This window comes from Oxyura jamaicensis, chromosome Z (genome assembly GCF_011077185.1).
Source record: "Oxyura jamaicensis isolate SHBP4307 breed ruddy duck chromosome Z, BPBGC_Ojam_1.0, whole genome shotgun sequence".
Lineage (NCBI taxonomy): Eukaryota > Metazoa > Chordata > Aves > Anseriformes > Anatidae > Oxyura > Oxyura jamaicensis.
In genome coordinates, this window is record NC_048926.1 from 65,743,633 (window position 1) to 65,763,073 (window position 19,441).

Genomic DNA, 19,441 nt, shown 5'->3' on the forward strand with positions numbered 1-19,441 from the left:
TGGTCCGGGGGAAAGCAGGCTCCTGGGGTGCACCCCGGTGCAGTGCTTCACCAGAGCAATGCCACAGGAGTTACTGCTGTCATACAGCAACCCCCGGGTAAAATCATGCCTTTGTTCTACTGCGCTCCGCAGGGAGGTGCTTTTAATTTTGGCAGGAGCTGGCTGCCTACCATGTAATTATTTGAGTGGGAACACACATCTCTCCTTTCTAGAAATGAGAAAATTGGAGAGTTAAGAGTTTCTTAAGACCTTCACAGCCTTTCTAATTTAAATTAGACAGGTACTCAGGGAGCTGACTAGGAAAGATGCCCTCTTAGATCTGTTGCTGGTGAACAGAGGTGGTCTCCATGGGTGGCTGTCTTGGCCATAGCACCCATGAAGTAGCTGAGTTTAAAATCTTTGTTGATAGGAGGAAAACTGCCACCATAAACTTCAATCCTGGATTCAGTGAGAGCAGACTTCAGGCTGCTCTGGGAACTACTCAGTAAGGTCTCCTGGGGAACTGCTTTTTAAGTCATGAGTCCATCAGCGCTGGTCAATTTTTAAGTGCCACCTCCTACAAGCACAGGAACAGGCAATTCCAAAATGCTGGTAGTCAAGCAGGCAGGACAGAAGGTCGGCCTGGTGGAGCAGGGGTCTTCTTCTAGAGCTTAGGCAGAAAGTGTGTGACCACTGGAAGTGAGGTCAGGTGACATGGGAGGACTACAGAAATGCTGTTTGCCTTTGTAGGGAGAAAATTAGTGTGGCCAAAGCTCAGAGTTGACACTGTCCATTACTGCAGAGGACCATATAAATGACTTTTTTTTTGAGCATATTAACAGCAAAAGGAGGACCAGAGAAAACATTACTCTGTTACTTCATGAGGATGGTCACCTCACGAAGAGGGACATATTCAAAGCAGAAAAGTTTATAACACCCTTCACCCTGTCTTCAACACTGCTGATACGCTCTGAGGGAGACGAACTCTATGGGGCCTGATGGGATTCATCCTAGGTTACTCAGAGAGCTGGTCAACACAAGACCCTCTCTGCTATTTTCAAATGGTCTTGGGACCATTCCCAGTTGACTGGAAGCTGGCAAACTTTATTCGTGTTTTCAAGAAGGGCAAGAAACATGACCCTGGTAATTACTGGTCTATTGGTCTCACCTCAGTTATGGAGATTATTCAGGGAGTTATTGAAAAACACCTGAGAGACAATGTGGTCATTGGTCATAGCCAGTCACAGGTTCATGAAGGGAAAGTCCCATTAGAAAAAAATTATTTTCCTTTCATGACAAGATCACCCACCTAATTGACCGAGGGAAGCCAGTTGATATGACCTTTTGGATTTCAGCAGAGCTTTCAAAATTGTTTCTTAAAGTATCCTTCTGGAAAAAATGTCCAACATACAGCTAGACAAATATATAATCTGATGGGCTTGAAGGGTTATAGTACATGGGGTTACTACTGGCAGGCAGCCAGTCAGTAGTAGGGTTCCCCAGGGCTCCACGTTAGGGCCAGTTCTCTTGAATGTTTTCATAAGTGACTTGGATGCAGGACTTGAATATGTACTAAGTAGGTTTGCAAATGATGCTGAACTAGGAGGAACGGTTGAGGATATTGAGGCCTTGCAGAGATCTTGGCTAATTAGAGAGCTGGGCAATCACCAACAATATGAAGTTTAACAAATACTGGATTCTACACCTGTGAATGGGCAACCCTGGCTATACGTACAGAACAGGGGAGAATAGGCTGGAGAACAGCTAGGGGTTTTGTTTGACAGCAAGTTGGACATGAGCCAGCAGTGTGCTCTGGCAGCCAGGAGAGACAACTGCACCTCAAATAGGGTATGCAGTTTTGGGCATCACAATGGAAGAAGGGCATAAAACTAATTTAGAGTGCAATCAAAGTAGGGCAGGAGAGCAACCAAGATGGTGAGGAGCCTATAGGGTAAGATACATGAGGAGCAGCTGAGGTCCCTTGGTTTGTTCAGCCCAGAGCAGAGCAGGCTGAGGGGAGGGAGGCCTCATGGCGGCCTGCAGCTCCCTCAGAGGGGAGCGCAGGGGCAGGCGCTGAGCTCTGCTCTCTGGGGACAGCGACAGGACCCGAGGGAACAGCTTGGAGGTGGGACAGGGGAGGGTCAGGCTGGGGATTAGGAAATGGTTCTGCCCCCAGAGGGTCGTCAGGCAGTGGGACAGGCTCCCCAGGGCAGGGGCCAGGGGCCTGAGCCTGATGAAGTTAATGTGTTAGGACAACGTTGTCAGACACATCGTTTGATTTCTGGGTGGTCCTGCGTGAAGGCAGGAGTTGGACTCAGTGATCTTTGTGGATCCCTTCCAACTCCATATATTGTGATTCTAGTTTTTTTTAAAAAGTGAGCATTACCAAGGAGAACAACAGGATGCACCATGCACTGAGAAGTCACTGAGAAGTAAAACTTAAAACAAATGCAACTGATAGTTAAATAATGTGCTGCACTTAAACTAAGACACCAGAAAGCTAATGTGCAAACAAAGCTAAGGCATTAAAATAAAAAAGACAGGCAAGAAGATTTTAAAAAAAGTGTAGGCTTTAGAGCTAGAAATGGGGAAGAATAAAACACCAAGAAACTTGGTAAATCAGTATCTTTATTTTATAGAAAGTATTTGATCAGTGTGCTGAACCTGCCATTAGAGGCTGTTTTGCTACTTTTAGTAAAAATAAACATTTGAAAAATTATCTTGGAGAACATATCCAGGCTCCAAGCTTATTGTCTTTTAATCACGGTTGCTTATTTTCATACCTATTGCAACTAAGCTAACATTGGGTGCTCTTAGGAGGAAGGGAGCAGTACCTAATGTAGAATATCCCCAAAAATTTTTTTTTTTTTTTTTTTTTTTCTTGCAAGTGGTAGCGAGGTTCCTAAAACACATCAGAGCACATAAGCTCAGCTTGTGCCACATTAGTGTGGTACAAAATCTAAGTCTATTCCACTCGCCATCCTTCTCCATGAACATTCTGCGATATCAGCTGTCAGCTGAGAATTATCTGTTTTGCAAGTCACACAGCAAGTCAGTTTAAGTACCCAGATGGACAGAGTTTAACTCTCACATGTTAATAAAGTAATATTGAGGAACTTGGATCACAAATCTGCTTGAGGTAACCAAATCAATTAACAACACAAGTTTGAAAAACTGATTGCATTATGTATTACTACATGGACAAACACAAGTCACAACTGCTAGCCTATGATATTTAAAAGAGACATTATCAACTCAGTTATTTTGTTATGGAATTATTGGAGATTAAACACTGTGAAATGTAAATTTTAAGTTCAATTTGTGCATACAGCTACCGCATTCATAAGACCCTGGGTAACCAGTATCAACCTTCTTTCTGACTTAGCAACAGGGAGAAAGCACTAATTGCTGGAAAGACAAGTTGGTGGAAGCTGTTGAACAAACAGCTAGAAGAGTTTTGAGTTCCATTTTTCCCCAATGGCTTGATTTAAAGTTGAGAATGTCCCTTTAAAAAGTTTCAGATAGAACAGAACTCATCCATTATTCCATCGTTACAATAAAGCTACCAATAAAATGACTTACCACAATTGTTAAACATCAATTAACATTATACAAGCATACAACTGATTTGTAAAGGAAGTAGCAGCAACATGGAAATCTAGAAGGTTGACTTTCTGCATGATTTATTGGAAATATTATGAAGGTGTGGGCAAATACATAGTGATTTTACATAATTTAGTTTTGAGAGTAACTTATGGTAACTATAAACATTATTGAAAATGCCTGCTCATAGTCATTACTTTTCTGGTATAAGCGTAAGTTTTCCAGGATATTCATAGTGCAGCTCGATTCAGAAAAAACGACAACATTGTATGTCTTGGCAAATTCCACATAAGATCTGCTCAGTTAGTTCACAGATGAAAAGACGTCTTTTTGTGAATGCCAGTACAATAAAACAAGCTTGAAATATTAAAGCTAATGAAATATATATCTCTCTATATATATTTAAGGACAAAACATCAAGGACATCGTTATACAATGTTGTCGGAGTTTTGCACATTTTTCCTTTTCTTAATGTAACTTTGTTAGTTCAGTGGTTGTGTGAAACTAATGCAGGTATATAAGCGGCTAAGAAGTCAGGGTTTCAGTTGATTCTCTTAAGGAGTGTGCTACAGGTAACTCCATGGTTTTCATTTTTTAACAGGAATAGAGGTTATTAGAAACTCAGTCATTGAGCAGATATGACACACATTGGGCAAGTCTGTTCTGTAAGGCGGTGTCACTTTTCATCAGTCACTTTTCTGGTCCATCACTGTACTTAAACTGTTTTAATATAAATTTGATTTCAATCTATAACTAAGTGTTGTGGAAGAACAATTACAGTTGAACCACTGAACAGCTGTACCAGTTCAAAATGCTGTCACAATGTTTCTTCATGGCAAAGTATTCACATTCTTTTTATTGCACAATTTGAAAATTCAGGTTATGTGCATAAAAACCTTCATAGTGTTTGCACTGCAACTTGCGAAACATACATTTAAAATGACCTTAATACAATTTACAAAATCTTTTTAAACAATTTTATATTCTTAAGATAAAAGCATCCTGAGAATGTTACAAAGTTCATTTTACAAGCCCTTCAACTTCTACTATGCTTTATTTATCCCCATAGTTCCTAATCTGACAAGTTTATCTTACAATTAATATCTTGGTGCTATATTTCACAAAATATCTTTTAGCAAAAAGTACACCATTGGCATTCAAGTAACCCAGCCTCACAACTAATTTACAAATTAAACCTTTGTCAAGCTCTCAAGTTTTGAATCAGGTCAGGAAAAATAAACCAAAATACTTACAGAAAAAGTTTTTAGCCAACTAAAAAAAAAAAAACGTAAAGGCTTTGTGCATTAATATTTTGGTCAAACATTTAAGTTATGCAGTTTAATATTTTGGCAAAAAAAAAAAATCCATCTAGCCTTTTCAGTATACTTTTCCTTTCATTTTAAACCAGATGTAAACATACAGTACAAAGAGTGACAGTATTGAAGTACTTTGCTGTTGAACTTTTTTCCTTTTTACTTTTTTAAGTATTTAGGAAAAGCAGACAAACAAGAACATAAGTGCTAAGAAGGAACTGAGTATCTTTGGGCTAAATAAAGTCTTACTGGAAAAAATGTAAAAATAAATTAGTTTTTTTTTTCCTCTACAGACATGCAAATAAATATTCTTTGAAGAAATTCTAATGCCATATCCTAAAAGTAGTATCTTCCTGTACTTTTTTGATCAAGATTAAATCTTCATGAATAATCTTGACAATTTTAATAGGAAGATATCCATTAATATTTACATATTTTTGTAAAGGGAGTGTTCAGGGTTAAAAATATATTTACTTTTTTAAAGCTAAGTCTGCCATCCTGATGGCAATGAGTCAAGCTATAGAACAGATGACAAGTTACACAATGTCCTTCAGTTTCTTATACCCTAGAGCAGAGGAAAGAGACCAAGTGAGTTAAAGAGGTATACAGCCTGGATTCCAGGAATGGAGACAGACAGCGGCTCTTATGAATGTTGCATGGCCAGCTTCCGATACGCTAGGAGTATCTAGCTAAAAATAGGCTTTGCTTCTTTTCCAGATATAGGTATAAATTATTATTGTTGGCCAACTACACAAGTTAATGAGAGACAGTTATAGTTGCCACAGTGACGGAGTAACATTACCTAAGGTTCCTATCCGGATCTGCTGTTAGGAAAAGGCCAGGTGTTGGTTATAAAGGCCATGCCCAGATGGTAAACTCCTGGTGGGAGTGTAGCTACCTAAAAGGAGGAGTAATTCACTTCATCAACATCTTAGGAACATTATAAATATATATTCAGAGTGCTGTATAGCTTTTATTTTAGGCAACAATCATAATCTGAAGGATCTTATTAATCTTTAAGGCATCAGTACATAAGGGATTAAAAGTTCCACGTAATAAATACGAAAACAAAAGAAGCATCTTTGTGGCACGAGCTATCGTTATATATCTGCTTGTTGGCTAGTTTCAATAAAAATATTTTCAGAGATGGCTGAAGGGGAATGTTACACACTGTACTGAGAAAAAATATTAGATCATAAACTTCACATCATTTTTTAACACTTCATTAAAGGGGCTGAATCTATCAGGCAAGATTCTCATCTTTACTGTTCCATCAGCACCACAGGAGAATATGTGATTTGCTGGTCCTGTCTCAATTTGCATGACTCCTGTCCCAATATTTCTGAAGAGTGACTGCCGAGCATGCTCGTTGATGAAGGTGTGAAGAAGACTAAATGTAGACAGACTCCATACCTGAAAAAGCATCAAAGCATCAATCTCTCATAATGGTAATTACCATGAGCTTAAGTCACTAATAATATCTCACTCGTAATGAGTCACAGAAAAATTGGAGTGAACTACGATCTGCATTCATCTTTCTGACACTAATTACAAAAGAAAAGATATGTAGCAATCTGTAATTACATGGTTACAGAATATTAATATTCATTTTCTATACTAAGAAATATATTGGATGACTAAGGTAAGATTACGTGAGGTACTAAGATTACTGCAAGGTAAGACTAACATTTCATAATTAAAGTACTATATGTGAAAATGAAGGAATGAGAACAAATGCAGAATATATGATCTCTGATTATTCCACACTTATGCATGGTGCCTTTTTACTAATTTACACATTAACATCTCTACCTCTCTGCTCCCTCCCTCTTATTAATACCTTTATGTTGCCTTCAGCAGATCCTGTGACAAAATACTCTTCTGTAGGATCAACAGCAATTGCTTTGACTGGAGAATCATGACTTTGGAGTAATTGTTGCTGCTGTTTTTGGCGGAGGTCAATTATACATGTGAAGCCTTTTCTGCCTCCAGAGATTAAGAGCTGGTGTTTTGGAGCATATGCCAGAACAGTTGCTCCACTGTCGTGACAGATGAAAGCTGAAAGCCAAAGTAATTTAAATAAATACACTGTACTAACGTTAATTTGACATGAACCTCTAATAGTTCAACACAGTAACAACAGTGGCTTTGAAGCCATAATCCAGCTGACCACAGCCAGCCTACTTAATGCAGTACAATATATGTATTTGAAGCTGGGTTTACTTCAGACATCCTGAAGTTGTACTATTACCAAATGAAGCAGTTATAATCTGTATGGAAGAAAAATCATACCCTTCTTCTTGCCCCTGTGTAATCAAACTATTAAGCCTTGATCAGAAACAGGTAGTTTTCAAATTGTCTAATAACTATTATTTCAAGGCATGTTTCCTACACAAAATGTCTTCCTGAATTACTTGACTGGGTATCTTATGACAATAGTTTCCACTGGCTATTTTACTTTAAATTTGTTGGTTTACAGATTTGGATATGTCTACTCTTCCAAATGAGTAGAAGTAAAAGAAAGATTACAGTTACCAGAACAAAGCTCAGTATGTTTGAGACTAGATGCTATAAATCCTAATATGTTAATATATTGTACCTTTGATTTAAAAGGTTCTCTAAATCTATGTTTCGAAATTTCATGCACCTCATATATAATGCCTAAGCATTTACCAGACTTTAGTTAAAAGGTGTTCACAACTTCACTCTCTCAGCCTAATCTTGTGTTTCAGACATTGTTTTTTTTTTCTTTTTCACTGCAACAAAATATTAGTAATAAAAACAATGAAACTCAGCTAAATATTCATTACATCTCAAAAAGCATACTTACAGGATTAATTATTCTAAGTATTTTTATAGAGCTGTACACACACCCAGAAAACATTTAAAACATTCCATGATATATTTGGCATAATCCATAGAATAAAAATGACTGGACGATCTTTGAAAGCAAAGATTCACTCTGTATTTAACAAATATAGTAGTGGGCACATCTTTAAAATTATACTCTGAAAATTACTATATGAGATCTTATTGCACACCTGCTTGTCAAATCTATTCATAAAAAAATCATCAAATTTCCAGGAAATGTGGCATATTTATTCATGTACATAATTTCAGAGAACCATTTCATAACCATGGTTTCTGAGGGTAGAATTCTAACTGAGGCAATGAAATACATTACAGTTCTTAAAAAGCACGTCCACTCGTATTCTTCAAACAGATAATATATCTAGAAGTGTCTAAAGCTATCTTTATAGTACCAGTATTTGATCTAATGCTTAGTGTTGAGTGGGGCCTCTCTGACTTATGAGTGCAGACACAGCCATAAAAACCTGGAGCTGAAGAATGTGTATGCATATCCATGCAAACACACCTCTGGTAGCTCTGAAAAAAAAAAACAAATGTAGTTTTTACAGCTTTATAGTTATCATTTTCTAAATATGCTAGTCACTATAAAAAAAAACAAGTTTTATTCAGTCTTTTAAAAAACCACCAATAACAGATGTCTGGCTTTCAGTGATTACACTAGTGATGCAAAGACAGAACGAATGCAAAGGAAGGTGTTCATGTCCATGGAACCATTTATATACAGTCTTATATCATCTCTCAATAATCTGTTTTTTAGTTTCCTGCTGATGCACCTACGTGGGGCAGTGAAAGTTGTTCTACTACTAGTATTAAAACTGCTTTCCACAGTAACTTTTCAATAAAGACAGGTATTTTTACTGTGATCAAATATTTTGCTCATTGTATTTTACTTACCATGCACCAAGCTATTTGTAGGTGAAACCAAAGTATCCCAAAGACAAATATTTCTGTAGAAAAAAAGAATTTTAATCAATGAGAAACATGCTTAACTGTTTTGAACATCTGAATGAAGTCTTACAAATCTTAGGAAAACTGTTTCAGGCATAAAGCATGGAAAAAAAGCTTTAAAAGTGATTACTTTTGAACAGACCCCAAATTACTTACACATACACTGGAAGAACATGCCTGCTACACAATCATTCTATTACCACTTATTCTCATAAAGGATTCATATTGAGATTACAATCTTTTGTAGCTGAATGTTAGCAATTCTTGCTACTTCATCCAAATCAACGAAAAGTGTTATCTGAAGAGCTATACATAAGTACTTAAGTCTGTAAAATACTTTAAGACATGTTCATATGGAACATGAACAGAGGTCTTGTGCCTCCTACATACCTTTAGTAAGCAAATGGAATTTAGGAGTAAATATTGCTTCTCTCTACCTCCAACAAAGAGGTGAGGAAGTATGCACATTGCTCTTAAACTGCCTAAAGAGAATCATCATAAAGCTGAAGCAGAACATGGGGAGGGGGAAGAAAACATGGTACCATTTCATCTTTACACATCATCAGAGCAGTAATTAAAAAGTTGTTACCTGTTGTCAGAAGACAATCCTGCTGTAGCTATCAAAGATGATGAACTGATGAAAACAAAGTCATTGGCTGTTTTGTTATGACACTGCCAGGTCTGAAAAAAGGCAGTTTAGAAATAATTAAAAAAAATATTGGGTAAATGTGAAAGCTTAAACTTCCTCAGGAAAGTGGGTCGTTTGAAAAACAATTTAATGAACACAGGATATAAGGGTACATGTATACCTTCTGATACTGTTAATTTTTAATGTAAGTATACTTTCCATCCAGTCCCCCTGTACTGATGATTATTTAACAACTATCAGTTATTGATAATTCTCAAGGAACATTAAAGTTATTTCAGTTATGACATTGCAATTCCTACTCTACAACTTCAGTAGTATGATTAGAATTTGAGAATTTGTCTGTCAAACGAACTATAGAATAGCAACAACGTATTATTAAATCTTGATTAATATGAGTTTATCGGTACAATCCTTGCTCAGTCTTAACATGTCTAAAGAGGTAAGGAAATAAAAGAGCACAAAAGAAGTTTATGGAAGCAAGTTTAGTTTCCTGCTTACCAAATATGGTTTTGGTGAGGTTCCAGTAAGTGGGCAACATTTCCAATTTGTTTGATATAAGCTTATAAACCCATCAGCATCAACAATTCCAAACTGAAAAGAGATAAATTATAAATATGTATGTATATGTTACAGAGAAATTATATCCCACAATTCAGAGAAGCTACTTGAGATTGAAAGAATATGATGCTTCAGCTAATTTACAACTTGTTTGAGGAAAGAGAATAGGTAAATACAGAAGCATCCTGTTAGTTACCTTATTTCCTTGGTAATTGAACCTCATTCGAGTTACCCTTGAGTTGCCACCAGACCGAAAACAAGTGATTTGCTGTGCATGACCCCATTCAAACATTCTTACACTACCATCTTGAGCACCTGTCAGATCTGCAAGAGAAAACAGTTAACTGACTTTTTACAGGCATCCCTGTAGTTGAGCAGCAAGGTTTCTTCCAAAACTTTTAAGAAATCTCACACCAGCTCACAAAATCCTCAAAACAGCTAAAGCCACAGCATCTGTCACAGTATCCAGCATAATGTAGTATGGGTGCCACTGAAACTTAAACCCATGCTATTCAAACCTTATTGAACTGTATGTATTTATTATTCAACAACTATATTTAGATGGTTCTGAAATACAAAGCTATTTACTTGTTGATACTAATGTAGCTTTATCCTTCCATCCTTCATGCAAGTCAAAATAACAGGAAATACAATACTCGTTTGGTTTAAAAAATCATTGTTTCCAAAGGCTATTCTGTAGTGTATAAGCTTTACGTAACTTTTATATAATATGCAGTTCTAAAAAACACACTGAACTTACAATATGGTAATGTTGGATGAGAAGCCATTCTTCTGACATTATTAATAGCCTTCTTGAGCATCTGTTTAATATACAAAATAATAGAAAAAAAATTAAAACCACCACTGAACATAAAACTTACTGAACTAGAATAATTATTCATGGCAGATGATTTGTTTCCTATAAAAATTCCTATCGAAAGCAAGTACTATTTTTAGAAATTCAGACAGAAGTCAGTTTCTTCCAGGACTAGCATAGATATTAATACTTTTGTGGCTTTATACATGTTGGAAAATATTAATCTTTGCTTCAGAGACTTATGGATCCAAATATAAACACTCCTCAGACTGCAGTCTTACCTCTTTTCTTGCCAATTCCTTTCTGATTCCATTAAATTTATTGGAATATTCCTGAATATTGTAAGATAAGCAAGAGAGAGGCAGAAGCATGTAAAGAAAGAGGTAAACAAACTTTAACAGACGTAAAAAAAAATAGGAGGGAATATATTAGTTCAGGTCTAGTTAATTTATTGTTAATGACTGAAAAGTAACTTATTATTTGTGGCCATCTGGAATAAGCAACATACCTAGTAACTGGTTAATCAAGTATTATTTAAAAGCATTTACTAATTTTGCAAATACAGATCCAAAATATTTTCAGCATTGCTTTGGTTCCAGAAATTCCAAACTTTTCTGTAAGATACATTACCAAGAACGCTGTTTATTCTTATAGGCTTAATTAATTCCTCACTGTGAAGGTTTCAATACATGGAGAGGACTGGAGGCATCAGACAATTAAGATTAAAACTACATCAAATTAAGTGAAGTCCAATCCACAATACCCCAACTGGAAAGACACCGTGGGGACTTCTCATCAGGGAAATGCATCTGGATTTTCCTTGCATGCCTCTTCCCTTCTTTTCTTTGACTATATGTCAGAGTTAAGTCTTCATTCTTTTATTTCTTGTCAGTTGTCCTCAAAAGTATCAGGCTATTTGGAGGATTTTTTCCTCCTGAGAATTGTTGCATTTTTCTTGCTCATGCATGTATTATTTATTTGAACATTCATGAAATAAAATAGCATAAGTTCACATTCAGGCAAGGTGTTAGCTTTAAACAATAACAAAAGTTTGTGACAGAGACCTCACTTGCAACACAGCAGCTTATCACTTACTACTTATTGCTACCAACTTGGCACTCAACTCCTTTCAACAACCATAATTCTGTACAGTGTTTTGCCACTGCTTTGCCACTGAAACAGCAGATAGCCAGTCAAGTATTTTAAGTATGTTATTCTCCCCTGGCCTCCATGTTAGGTTGTCAACTGGAGTAAAGTATAAATTACAAGCTATTACTTGTTCCATATTATTACATATGCTCTGAAGAGCTGGAAAGCAATGTTTTCCTTTTTTTTTTTTCAATTGGCAAATAGTAGGAAAAACACTTTAAAATGTTGCTAAAATTTCCTGTTTGTGGTTTTTGTTTGTGATTTTTTTTCCTCCTGATTAGTAAGATAATTGCAATCCTCTTGATTGCATTTTGGAAGTAGATTTAGATGCTTCAGTTCTCAAAGCTTTATTATTTGTTTAAGGGAAAGCCTGTTAGTCACTGTAATTTATTTCCAAATACTTTCCTGAAGATAAAGCAACATATAAATCAAGGTTTTCAAATATATGTTTTTTCCTTTTTTCCTGTAAGTACTTTAAATCATAAAGAAAAAAGCTCAAAGGCCTGGTAAAATACTAGTGAATAAAAGAATATTTTACATTCTAGAACAAGACATTAGAGGACAACATTCCTCCAAGAGTAATGTGTATACCAGTCAGCAAATAATTGCAATACTTTGCTCTCTGAATTCACTGTTTTTGTATATATATTACTGAAAAAGAATTTGAAAGTTATTCATGCTCATTCTATTTCTTCACCAAAATTGTGTTGCTTTATAGCTGAAGGATCAGGTGAAAGATCTGGTGGTGATCTGCACTTACCTTGTATGAATTAAGAGGAAACAGTGAAGACTAGTAAGAAAAAAAACACTTTAGAGCTAATAAAATGCAGTTAACTCTTGTGTATCATAAAAAAAAGTCAAATAGTTTCCTTTGCTGATGGAAGTGAAGCAAAGACAACATGACTGAAAAGCCAGCAGTAGGAAAGAACAGTGGGCTGCAGATCTACTAAATGGGCTGCAAATCATGGAAAAGCAAAGATGGGAACAAAGATCAAAAGCAGTATGTGAAGGAACAAAGTACCAAATAGTGGCAACTGAAAATTTTTGTTCAAGCTGGTTTTCCTCCAGATTTGAGTAACATCATTTTCTCTCAAGAATCCTGTATCTTCCTTTATTTACTTTGTCCTTCATTCAGTACCTTTGTATCCCCTCCCTACAGGGCAGGTGTGGCTGCGTTCTCTGGTTGGTTCTCTACTCCTCTGCCAGAATCCAACAGTATGCCACCCAAAACTTAGGTCCAAAGTTTAACAGCAAATGCACTCTACACAAGCACAGCCATTTATCTTTAGGAAAGAAGTTTTGCAACACATAAAATAAAAAGCCATATAAGAACAGTTTGCATTAACAGATTATGCATTTACTTTGTTGAGAAATACACACACACAAATTACACACACACACACACACAGAAAGTATCTGAATGTATCTGAAAGTGAGAGGAGAAAATGACAAGCTTTCAAAAAACACTTGTGGTAAGACCTGATTGTGATAGAGCTGGAAAAGTGGTAACTGGGATCAGCAATTCCTAAATCCAACGCACAGATGTAGATACTGATACAACAGCCAATTCCACATGTGGATAACATTGAGCATTGCAACAATACTCATTCTTTATTTACTGCTCCTAATACTCAAACTACGCTATTTATATAAATATAAATTAACATATGGTTCTATCGTTCTGCTACACTTACTGACTTGCCCTGAGCTGTTAAATGCCGTGAAGTGCAGCCAAGTGATAGGACTTCATGCATTCAGTTACCTGGGAAAACACATCTCTGTGCAGATAGGCTGAGAGATAAAGGTGTCTTGTGTGACTCTTTCAGCCCAGTTAAGTGGCTCCAACTAAGCACCTCGTAGCTAACTAATCACCAGATCTGCATTATTAGCATCTGTGCTGCATAGGAACTAGGGTAAGTATGCCAAGAGCTAGAGTAGAATTATTATTTGATCAGAATTAAATCTGAGCAAATATATTTTTGCTCAGGGTCAAGCTTTACTCCAGACACAGTATCTGCTTCTACGAATAGAAGCCACCATTGTACAGGTGTCACCTCTATTATCAAAAGGATCAATTTAGTCTTGTGGACATAGTCATGCTTTACTGGATGTTGGTTACTCTAGTTTTTTTTTTAGAAATGCCAAACAGTGAAATTGATTACGTCCTATAAAAACATGATCCTCAGAATGGACACATTTAATAACGCTACTAAGCAAAATTGTGGGGGAAACTGCATAGCCCTTCAGAGAAAACAAGACAAGCTGCCAACAGCTTTGGAGCTTAAAAAAAAACACTATCACCACTGACACATAGCTCAAACTACACATTATGTTTGTATCTGGTCCTATTTCTGAAATACTGCCTTACTCATTTTTCTTATGAAGACAGGAATCTCCATTTTCCCCCAAATTTAATTTGCTCAGTTCCAGAGTTTAATTCAATTCACTACAAGCCCCTGCCCTACCAACAAAATATGCTTTAGGAGTTCATTCACTATCCTTTCTGCAAGGCCCATAACAATATACATGCAATAAAACTACAGTTTGTACTAGAGTAGTAACTGGTATTTACTTTTAAATAAAATCTGGAATAGTCTGGAACTCAGAATGAAACTTCAGATTCTGCTTGAACTAAAAACTACCTTGATATTTTACACAAATATTTCAGTCCATTTTCTATTTATCTCCTGACATGTGAATTAATGCATTTTTAGAAAACGCATTTGGCCTCAGCTCATTAAAGAACAATTTAAGCTGCAACTTCTTCACTCAACCTTGATTCTTTATTTTCAAATGATGTCAGTAAAGAAAGCATAAATGGCATAACTAAGAACTTTGCTTGCTTAGTTGGTGAATCAAATTTTGTGCAGTATTTTAAGCTATTAACCTATTATTAACCTATTAATAAATTATAAAAAAAATCCAGTTCACCTTAATTACACAGAAACGCTACAGTTACCACATGTTAATCGTAAGGAAAAAAAAATAGCAACAGTGAGCAGACAAAAGTTGAAAAATAGAGTATATAAGGCTAATCTTTGACAAGTGACTTACCACAGATGCACCCCTGCCAGTTTGCGTACTACCAAGCCAAGGCATATTGATGGGTGTGCCAGGATTGCTATGGGTATAAGGAGTGGTTCCCTGAACATTTACCAGATCATCACGAGCATGTATAACTAAGAAATCATCTGCCCTATAAATGAAACAACATAAGTTAGATTCCAAATAACAGTATTAAATACTGTGTTTTGTTATGCTGATTTACACAGTCAACCTGTGATATTGGAAACATAGGAAGTATACCCTTTATTTTCTATTTCCACATCATCATCAACCCAGGTGTAGATTTGTGTAGCTAAAATTGCAGAAACGTCTAATTCTTGAATGTCATGACTCGAAGCTATGGCAATGCAGTTCCGATTTGCCTGAAAAGAGTCACAGAGAGAGAAACAGTTACAGAAGGAATACTTGGATGCTGGTTGTTCAAAAACATCCCAGTTAATCCATGCACAAGAGCAAACATTTCTGTCTACAAATCTATCTACTATAACAGGCTAAGCTTGAGGTTTCCTTTTAAAAGTTTATTTCTATCCAGGACAGCATCACACCCAACGTTTACTTTATAGCTCTCAAGCAGCTCTAGTTTCTCCTTGCTTTTCTCAGAGGATAATGAAGACTTAACTATCTCATACTGTACTATAATGCTTGGAACCAATCTCACTTTCACTCCTTTATTTAAGGCTTCAGTGGTTAAACAGGAGAAGGTAAGTTGACTTCTTTGAAAGAGAGAGGAAGAAGAGAGAGAGGAAGAAGAGACAAGAAGAGTGAAGAAGAGAGGAGAAGCTTGTCCTACACACAAGCTTAAAGAAAAAGTAGAGGTCACTTCTCCCTTGCCTCCATCCACTCCACAACAAGAAAGGAAGACAATTTGTAATACATCTTCAATTATGGTAAGATAAGTAAGAACTGCTTTAGAGAAGGGAGTACTGGGAATTCAAGCTGTACCAGGACAGCTTGCCACGGATATACTGCCTATTCATAAGGAGACTGCTACCTGTTTAATGGGTGGAAGTACAACTCAATTAGATGATCCTACATCCTTTATACTCACCTTATTGACTGCAAAAGCAGTAATGATGTCAGACTCTTTATGAATTATTCTTGCTTTGCCTCCTGGGTATCCCAAATCTGTTTCTATCTGTATTTAAGAAGTAAAGCATATTTAAATGCAAAAAACTTATGTGCAACAGTCTTTTTTTTTTGCCTTTTTTTTTTTTGCTGGAAGTACGGAGACCAAGCAACAGATTACATGAAATCTCATACTTCTTCTATTATAATTCTAAGAAAATATGAAAAAATGTGACCATGTGACTTGCAGTTATTACAGTAAACCTGTTTCGCTGAAGCAATTTAGCTTCCCACTGACATCTTGTCACAAACACAGATGACTTAATTTGTCACAGAAGTTGCAACACTATGTTCATTCTCAAATTTTCCAGGTATGCTGAAAACTACTGAGGCTTGATGTGGACAGTGACACCTGAGGGTGTCAATAATAAAAAAGTATTGAGTCTTGATGTATTTGCAATTTATTTTTTAGCACTAGAACTGATCAAACAGTCTGAAAGAAGGTGCAGACAAGATCCTGATCAGGAAAATGTTTGACCTTTCTCAGTTTCTCTATTCACCATTTTCCACAATTACATACATCTGCTACGGTGCCCTGTCACATTTTAGTACTACAAAACAGCAGCTATTATAAAAATTGTCTTTTTACTATCAAGTTCTCTTTTCTTTCATGTAATTTAATGTTGCATTTGTATCTTGCCTACCTTTTCTCAATTTAAAAGTGCATCCAGGCACATGCCAGCATACAATAAAATTCTAAGCTACATCTTTATCAGCACTGTAGTACTCTTGTTCGAAATTGAATAGTGCAGCATTACATGTATTTTAAACTGACAGACTACAGTCTCTGGTCTGTTGTAGTTACAAAATAATTGTATGGTAAAAAAAAAAAAAAGGTACTGGCAAACATAAATCATGACATACATTCAAATCTCAATTAACATTTGGTACTTTTCACAAAAACATAACATTATTCCAGAGCTATGATTCCTCTAGCCTCTTCATCTAAATTTCTTACTTCTCTGAAAAGCAGTAAGATGGTGCTCTCAAAGTGCAAATGATCTTTTTAAAGTTTTGGAAAAGAACTGTTGCTGTTACGCACCATAGAGGAGAATACTTTTTATTAAAAGTAAAAACACAACCTGATCTTTTGGAATGGGTCTGACTGTATTGGAGTTAACTTTCCCTGCCCATAAAGTGTTGTGCTCTGCATTTGAAGTCCTGATACCACACCAGTATTTTGTCTATTGCTGAGCAGTGCTGACACAGCAGGACATCCAATCCCCACAGAGCCTGCCCCCAGCCACAGGCTGGGGGCAAGCAAGAGGTGGGGAGGGGACATCACCAGGGCAGCTAAACCAACCAAAGGGATATTCAATACCATATGGTGTCACACTCAGCAATAAAAGCTGGAGAAGGGGATGGAGAGGGTGGGGGTTCTCATTATGAAGATGTCCGTTCTCCCAAACAGCTACTTGCACTGAGGTCCTGCTTCCTAGGATGTGGCTGAACATTGCTTGTTGATGGGTAATAAAAGTATTTTTCCCCCTCCTTGTTTCCATGCAGATTTGTTTTGTTTTGTTTTCCCCCTCATTCTTTTCCCTTTGATTAAATTATCTTGATCTCAACTTGTGAGCTTTTTTCTTTGAGAAGGACAAATGAGAGCACAGTTGTGGTGGAGTTTAGCTGCCCAGCAGGGCAAAACCACTACAACCGTGTTATGTGATAAAGAAACCCTCAAAAAATTAAGTTGTTTTTCCCAGTCAGTTCCAATTACCTGCTTGCTAACACTATTTTATCATATAATTAATCATAAAAAGGTAGCTCAGGGATATAACAGGATGTCTTTGTTTCTATCTTCTTTCCATTTTATTTTTTAAGAAAGCCTGAATAATACAGTATTTCTCATTGTATTTGTAAGCATAATATTTTTAGTCTCTTCTACCTGTCTTTTAAGAAAGTTGCTGGGCATTTGTTGTATTGGCTCATTTGTTGCCATCTTAAAATGAAGACTCATCAAAACTTATCAATATCATGCCAATGCGATGCTAAGAAGCAGCTTAACTTTACCATCTTTACTTCTGAGTATTCTAGCCACTACAGACAGGTAAAAGTTTCTGTATATCACTTCCCACAGTACTGCTGAATTTTCCAAGTCACTTCAGCAATTTACCACCTCACATCTTCACTTAACATAGCTACAGAGTTTGGTAATATGTATTGTTCTTATCTGGTTGTTTAATCCAGCCTTCTAAGATACTAAGTTTACTGGAAATCAAATGTAGGATGACCAGTGTAACTCAGTCTTTTGAAAAACTGATTTTTTTTCGATTTATTTGCTACATCAGCAATGTGTTTTTAAGGGGTACCAGCACCTTGTTAAAAAGGAAAGATTTCATAATGATATACAGTCTAATTAATTTGATTATTACTACTGTGTACCTTATTGATGATGGGCTCCTCCACCATAGAATTTTTCATGGTTTCATTATGGTCCTCTAATGACTTCACCAAGAAAGGAACAACCACAGAACAAAGAGTAGAGATAAGACATAACATGCAAGATATCAAGGAAATCCTTAGCCCCTTATTGTTTAGCCCAACACAATTAACGCACAACAATTAAAGCACAACAGTCTGTTCGCACACACATATACTTCTTCACTTACATATTCTGTTACCTAGTAATGGTAATTCCTAAATTTATGTTCTCACTTGATTTCAGAAAACACCATTTTTTTTTTCTATTGTAACAGCACTGTCATCTCAAAAATCTAATGTCTTGGAATATAAGGAAACTCCACTGACATATTGTTAGTAACAAAAAGATACAAAATAAAGCTAATAAAATATGCTGGTAAAAGGCTTAGAAACATGTAAAGCATATCTAAAATATTCCAAAACACCTTATCATACAGCACAGCAACATGGCTGCATTAACAGAAGACTTTATCAGAAATGGTACATCTTCAAACACAAGACAAAAGAACATCTTTCCTTTTAAATGTAGTCAATACTGAACAGAAATAGCTTCAACACGAATATCCAAACAAGGTAATATTCCAGCTGTGACAGCAAAGATTAGTTTATACAGATCTATTTGCTACCATTGTTTTATTAGTCATGAATACTCCTGCATATTTTAGTTTGTTTTGACCTGCTTCTTTCTCCTCTAATTCTGCTACTCAGATTTTTTTTTTTTTTTTTTGGTATATGTGTATTAAGTGAAACAATGAGTTTCTTTGAACTGCTGGGAGTAAGGGTAAGCTTGAACACATTTAACAAAGTCTGCAACCTGGAAAGCTAGAGCCTGGGAGAAGTTACCAGAGATAAAACCTGTTACATGACAGCCATGAGCTCTTTTTTTCTTTTTTTTTTTTTTTTTTTTAAGTTAAAATTGAATCATAATGCAATAAAAACCAG

At 36.2% G+C, this 19,441-nt stretch overlaps 1 protein-coding gene across 7 annotated transcripts in view; it reads right to left on the reverse strand.

Annotated features, from left to right (window-relative positions):
• Nucleotides 1–2,589: 2,589 nt before the first annotated feature.
• The window catches only part of DMXL1 (Dmx like 1), an 88,218-nt gene continuing 71,366 nt past the window's right edge, over nucleotides 2,590–19,441 (reverse strand). For 3 of the 7 annotated variants that reach the window (XM_035309307.1, XM_035309305.1, XM_035309310.1), the window contains 12 exons: nucleotides 18,461–18,523; nucleotides 16,002–16,088; nucleotides 15,194–15,315; nucleotides 14,942–15,083; nucleotides 11,020–11,070; nucleotides 10,682–10,742; nucleotides 10,118–10,245; nucleotides 9,862–9,954; nucleotides 9,304–9,395; nucleotides 8,661–8,713; nucleotides 6,736–6,953; nucleotides 2,590–6,308 (listed from right to left, as the gene is read on the reverse strand). In XM_035309307.1, coding sequence (XP_035165198.1) covers nucleotides 6,084–6,308; nucleotides 6,736–6,953; nucleotides 8,661–8,713; nucleotides 9,304–9,395; nucleotides 9,862–9,954; nucleotides 10,118–10,245; nucleotides 10,682–10,742; nucleotides 11,020–11,070; nucleotides 14,942–15,083; nucleotides 15,194–15,315; nucleotides 16,002–16,088; nucleotides 18,461–18,523 — 1,335 coding nt within the window. In that variant the 3' untranslated portion in view covers nucleotides 2,590–6,083. The remainder of the gene's footprint in view (nucleotides 6,309–6,735; nucleotides 6,954–8,660; nucleotides 8,714–9,303; nucleotides 9,396–9,861; nucleotides 9,955–10,117; nucleotides 10,246–10,681; nucleotides 10,743–11,019; nucleotides 11,071–14,941; nucleotides 15,084–15,193; nucleotides 15,316–16,001; nucleotides 16,089–18,460; nucleotides 18,524–19,441) is intronic. The other 4 variants (XM_035309311.1, XM_035309312.1, XM_035309309.1 and 1 more) reach the window with 3 other exon arrangements.